This window comes from Tachysurus fulvidraco, chromosome 16 (assembly GCF_022655615.1).
Source record: "Tachysurus fulvidraco isolate hzauxx_2018 chromosome 16, HZAU_PFXX_2.0, whole genome shotgun sequence".
Lineage (NCBI taxonomy): Eukaryota > Metazoa > Chordata > Actinopteri > Siluriformes > Bagridae > Tachysurus > Tachysurus fulvidraco.
In genome coordinates this window covers 15,779,195-15,785,865 of record NC_062533.1, presented here as the reverse complement: position 1 = coordinate 15,785,865, position 6,671 = coordinate 15,779,195, and the positions used below count along the sequence as shown (strand labels likewise).

The following is a 6,671-nucleotide window of genomic DNA, read 5'->3' as shown; positions in this document are numbered from 1 at the left end:
AAACTTCAATGTTGAAAAACTTAAAAGCTATTAAGCTCAGGCTGTTTTTCTATATCAGTCGGCAAGACTTACCCCGAATCGCCAGCGATCGTACAATGCTTATATGACATCATGGATCTCTGTCAACATTTAGATCAAAAGCTCGGCTGTTGTATTTAGCAGATGTTTCACCTTCGCTTCCACTTAGTGCTGTCCTGGTGTTTATCTCAGCATTGTGACAGGTCTTGTAGGCCTGCGTGTGTTGACTGATATACTGGTGTTCTGTGCGTATACACTGGTAAATGATTAGCTAGTACACAAGATTAACGTGGTGAGACGGAAAAACCAAAACCGGTCAGTTTAAGGTTTAAATCTTATAAGTATTTTGAAAAGAGTTTCATTATTTCGGTGATGATCTATATGTGAAGAACAATATGTAGGTCTTGTATAGCACGCTCAAATGTCTAAGGCATATAATCCAGGGTTTCCCCAGCACTTTGTAGTTCGGGTGGCCCGCCTAAGCTGGGAGACCCTAACGCCTTAACTAGGTCGTCAAAAAAAATAAAAAATTCCGCTGCACAAAAGGCCGTCAATCTCGGAGAATAGCGCAGACGCACTTCACACCGCAAGCGGGCACGCACGTCACACGGCCGAAACGAGAGAAAGACGTGTTCCGTCACTGTCTGGAGGATAACTAGCCAGTTGATAAAACGCGTGTCTGTGAGAACTGTAAGTGGAATTATGTTTTGGGTTTATTTAAGCCTGTTAATGTATTAGTCTATAGTTCTTGCATATTTAAAGTAAGTTAGCTGGTGATTTTGTTGTTTGAGTTCTTCACCTGCTAGCTAGGTTGCACGTGCCTGTTTTTAATAATTGTTAAACGTAGTACAGAGTCTGTGGTCTAGCTCACAAAGAAGCCCCGCCCAACCCTACCGCCTTAACTAACAAATCTTTTGCGGGAAAACCCTGTAATCTGTTGATTTTAAATCAGTGTGATGCTACGGTAATTAAGCTACAGTAATTAATGCTTATGTACTCTACTGTACAGCATAAAGTCCCACTGTGATGTGGTATTTGGGTAGTTTTTATGCCCCAATACCAATCACAGGCCTCTACAGTCAACACAAGAATCATGGCTTGTTGGATCTAAACTAGCAAAAAAATTTTATTTTTTTGACTTGGACCGGATATCAGGAAACCTCACCCTTACCTCCCCTCAGCCACCCCCATCTTCTACACCTTCCTGAAGTATCTACAGTAAAATAAAGCACAACTTTGGGACTTACAAGTCTGTGTATCTCTGCTCAGGCTACAACTCTTGGAATTGACTTCCTTTAATTGAGTTAACTGAATTGATTACCAATCTAAAAGGGTGATATTGTGGATCTGTGTGAGCTATTACTTCAGCAAATAAACGGCCAGAGAGATGAGAGAGGAGAAAAATAAGCACCGCTATGCATTTATTATAAAAGCTTCCGTCTGTTCCTGCACTGAGGCTTCTGCAGCTGATCATTAAAGCCTGGTAATGGAGGCAGATGTGCCCTGGGAGCATAATAGCGCTGCCATGTGTCTACAGGTGAAATAAACATCCCCGAGGAGGTGACCTGCCATATGATGTAATAGCAGGACAAGCAGGGATTCTGGTTTTGTAATGCAGTCTGAAAATACCACCAAAGTACTTGATGTCCGGTTGAATCCCACCGCACCGTGGTGGTCGTTTATTGCTGAAATGTTCTTAATTGCTAGCCGGTTGAAAAAGGCGGGTTAAATGAGAGCACGGGAGCCTCGTCAGGGCTCTGAAAGCTCTGCAGTGGCTGTGTGTGGGTGTAGACGTGGTGACGAGGGAAGGAAGGTGCTTATCAGAGAGATTTCGCCCAGGAATACTCTGTGAAACAAAAAGTCATTACTGCAGACTCCAGATCTCACACTCACAACCGAGCAGGTTTCTAGTTTTAAAACTTAAAGCGACACAACATACACAGGCAGCAGTATGTCACACAAACCATCGAGTGGTGTCTAGTGCGGGAAAAACACGACGCTCAAAATGTACCTGGACATATCTGTTTAAACGTTGGCTAACTTTCGATCACTCGATATTAGCTTGTGGATATGAATTTTTCTTTAAAAAATTTATATATATTTAATATATATACTTTATATATATCATATATATATATATATATATATATATATATATATATATATATATATATATATATATATATATATATATAATCTTATATATATTCAAATATATAAGAAGTACAGAAGTTCTTACTAATCTTTTTTTTTTGTTTGTTTTCTTCTCCTTATCATAACTCACAACTCCAGGGTTGGGGGTTCGATTCCTGCCTCCGTCTTGTGTGTGTGGAGTTTGCATGTGCTCCCCGTACCTCGGGGGTTTCCTCCGGGTACTCCGGTTGAATGAGTGTGTGTGTGTGTGTGTGCCCTGTGATGGGTTGGCACTCCGTCCAGGGTGTATCCTGCCTCGATGCCCGATGATGCCTGAGATAGGCACAGGCTCCCCGTGACCCGAGAAGTTCGGATAAGCGGTAGAAGATGAGTGAATGAGTGAGTGAGGTTTTAGGAGCTCATGTTTTTTTTAGTGCCATGTAGACGTCATAGCGTAGTTTTCTAATCCGCCATAGTGATAAGAAACCTAACCATCAAATCTTGAGAGACCAAACAGATGACTCTTTTGTCTTTAATCTGTCCGATCGTTAATGCGCGGAGGAAATAAAAAAAAACCTTATTGTCATTTAAAGCCCTATCCACTTAAATCTGCTAATGTGACAACTGTGTAACAGTGATCAATAATTTTCATTTCGGTATTGACCAAAAGAATCGTTCTTATCATTTGACTCATCATCATCCAGCCTAATAAGACCTTACAATTGTCATGAGGAAGAAAGAAAAAAAAAAAGAAGAAGAAAGGAACTAAAGTCATTTGGAATAAAGTGAGGAATGGTGCAGGATGATGATGAAGGGCAGGATTAGTCCTGTGCTTTAAAAGAGATGTAGCGATTTGTCAGTAAATCCTGACTATAGTGTAGTAAGCCTTCAATGGCTTTGTAGAGCTAATTCACCACTATTGGGCTCTTAGCTGCTCTACTGCAGTACTGAGTGGGTGAGATTCAAAGGTTTATTCACCGTTTGACCCTGGAAGGGTTCAAGGCTTGCTTGAAGGAAGGGCTCTTCGGCTCATGAGCGGCTATACAGTACAGACCAAAAGTTTGGACACCCCTTCTCATTCAAAGAGTTTTCTTTATTTTCATGACTATGAAAATTGTAGATTCACACTGAAGGCATCAAAACTATGAATTAACACGTGTGGAATTATATACGTACATAACAAAAAAGTGTGAAACGACTGAAAATATGTCATATTCTAGGTTCTTCAAAGTCGCCACCTTTTGCTCTGATTACTGCTTTGCACACTCTTGGCATTCTCTTGATGAGCTTCAAGAGGTCGTCACCTGAAATGGTCTTCCAACAGTCTTGAAGGAGTTCCCAGAGATGCTTAGCACTTGTTGGCCCTTTTGCCTTCACTCTGCGGTCCAGCTCACCCCAAACCATCTCGATCGGGTTCAGGTCCGGTGACTGTGGAGGCCAGGTCATCTGGTGCAGCACCCCATCACTCTCCTTCATGGTCAAATAACCCTTACACAGCCTGGAGGTGTGTTTCCTGTTGAAAAGGTGGTGTGTCCAAACTTTTGGAAGGTGTGTCCAAACTTTTGGTCTGTACTGTACGTGTTACGGACGCAGCAATATACTGATATATCAAGACCCCGAGAATAAAAAGACACAACATACACACGGCAAAATTAAGACCTGACATGTCAATATGTTCACTGGGTGCAGTGGTGGATCAGGCGGTTAAGGCTCTGGGTTGTCGATCGAAGGATCAAGGTTCAAGCCTCAGCACTGCCAAGCTGCCACTGTTGGGCCCTTGAGCAAGGCCCCTAACCCTCACTGCTCCAGTGGTGCTGTATCATGGCTGACCCTGTGCTCTGAAACCATCCTCCAAAGTTGGGATATGTGAAGAAAAAATATCACTGTGTTGGAATGTGTATGTGACGAAATAAAGGCTTCTATTCTATACGAGATGTTATTCCTCAGACTCAGGAGGTTTCACTCAGAACCTTAACACACAGTACCCGAATATTATCGATCTATAAGACAGCGCTCTTGAGTGGTTTATAAATATCTAAACCTTCTTGTTCCAGGCGCACGTTTAGTCTCGCTCGGGTGTAACGCCGGACCCTAAAATAAAAATATTGCAGTGGAATGACTATTAAACTCTTAAAAATCGTCTGCGCTCATCCCCGAATATAGTCGATGTCACCCAGGGGAAGGGGGGTGTCAGAAGGGGGGCGGGGGTGGATTTAGGAGATGATGTTTCAATCATGTTTTTCATTCACAGTTGCCCAAAGCAGAAGAAGGTTCAGGAGGCTGTTCAAATAACACACTCACTTTTTTTTTTTACTTCAGTCATTCGTCATCCAGGGAAGGAAAAGCACCACAGATCTGTAGACTTTCAGGATTCTAGTGTTATATACTGTATATGTTAATAAACGACAAGATGCACTGCTTAACGTTTATACTTACATAACTATTACTTCAGTTATAACACCTCTATAACAACATACACACAAAGAATATCCGTGACACAATTTAGCTCCTATTTTTTTTTATAAAAGGGAGTTGATTTTCAGGGGCATTTATTACACTGATGAGGGCAGTTTTGTTTTCTAACTGTAAAACCCCTTTATCTGGATCACCCCCTTATCCAGAGCGACTAGCATTTGTCTTAACTATATAGCTGAGCATTTGAGCATCAAGGGCCTTACTCAGGGGCTCAGAAGTGGCCCTTGGTGGCCCTGGGGTTCGAACTCATGACCACCTGATCACCATTTCTGTTTATTTTTATCCCAAATTTAAAATATATAATATACAGTACCAGATGTTCCAGATGGCTTTTTTTGCCCTTACATTTTAAACATATTGGTCATTTCTGGTGACCTTTTTACCCCAAGCCCCTGTTACTCTATGCTATTTGACCCTCCATAAAGTGTAAAGATGCTGAAAGGTGTAAAGTCGTATGTGAATGTAAACTTTTTTTTATTACAATTTATTAGTTTATTATTTTTCGTAAACCATGTGCAGCTTCTTCTGTACAAGTCTCTGGGTATTTTTTGTTACTATAGAAACAACAGCATATTAGAATGAGCGCATTGACACAAACCAGTTGCTGGTGTTACAGCTGGAGCTACTGTCCTCATGCACACTCCTCCATGCCATGGTATATTTTTCTATGTAAAACGCTCCGACCGATTCACACATCGGGCGCCTGGACTCTATGTCCGTGAACCGAGGACACGGTGAAGCTGCGGTTTAGATGCGACGCTAGACGAACTTTCAGAATCTAAACCGAGAACCCGTACAAAGTGTTATATAACTGAAACACTGCTGCCTTTAAACCCCAGGGAAAATGAAGAAGAGTTGCCAAAATGTTAACCAAACATTCGCCACGCTTCGCCGCCAGAGACTTTATAAACAGAGATTAAAGACCGCGGCTACATAAAAAGTCGTCCCTTGGTAGGCTTAAAGTACTCGCTTATTTTCTTTTTAATTCACTTAATTATACTGCCAGTTAAATTTAAAATTAAACCGTGAATTAAATCATATAAGTCACCATTTTTTTCAATTGAACTGAGCAAACATCTAACGGACGAATCGGTCCTTTATTTATCTCAGTGGTGTGAAACTACTACTATGTTGTATATAAAGCAAGCCAGGACATGCTGTTTCAAAGTCATAAAGCAGACACCATACTGAGAACACACACACACACACACACACACACACACACACACACACACACACACACACACACACACGTAAACAACAACCACCCACCTACCTGAGTGTTTCAGTCCATTTCAGCTCCAGCTCCAGGGCCATTTTGTCCATTTTAAGCTTTTCGTCTTCTTTAGTGGAGATGAGTTTGGCATTGTGTTGTTGCTTCTGAGTTTCCATCTCGCCCTGTTTAGAGCAAAACAGAGTTAAGGAACGGGGAAGAACTGAACATTTTACACACACACACACACACACACACACACACACACACACACACACACACACACACACACACACACACACACACCAGATGTCAGATGACTGTGAGGACATTTGGTCTTTTTAGGTCAATTCGATTGACTTCAATTTATTCTTATATCTCTTTTCACGATTCGCATCGTCTCAAAGCGGCTTAACGGAAGTACAGAAACAGAATAAAAATAGTGAAGTCTAAATTTAAGTTAGTATTTATCTCTAACGTTTATCCCTAATGATCAAGCCTGAGGTGACGATGGTGAGGAAAAACTCCCTGACATGATATGAGGAAGAAACCTTGAGAGGAACCAGGCTCAGGAAGGAACTTCATCCTCATTTGGGTGACACTGAACAGGAAATAATGTCAATGTAAATAATGTCCTTTCTACAACAGTTTATAATCCAATGGAATTGCTGCACCAAGGTCAGAGTCATTACTGAGTTCGTTACAGACGTAACACTAATTCCTTCTTGCTGAAGTCTTCAAATGATTGCTGATGAAGACCTGACCTGGTATTAGCAGGACAATGTTCTCTGCCAACATGGCAAAAAGGTTTCAATCTGACCGAGCATCTGTG

General features: G+C 41.4%; 1 protein-coding gene across 3 annotated transcripts in view; it reads right to left on the bottom strand.

Moving 5' to 3' along the window:
• fam184ab (family with sequence similarity 184 member Ab) overlaps window positions 1-6,671 on the bottom strand; it is a 119,055-nt gene that overhangs the window by 42,972 nt on the left and 69,412 nt on the right. For all 3 annotated transcript variants that reach the window (XM_027155369.2, XM_027155370.2, XM_027155372.2), the window contains exon 9: window positions 5,903-6,024. In XM_027155369.2, the coding sequence (XP_027011170.1) occupies window positions 5,903-6,024 (122 nt within the window). The remainder of the gene's footprint in view (window positions 1-5,902; window positions 6,025-6,671) is intronic.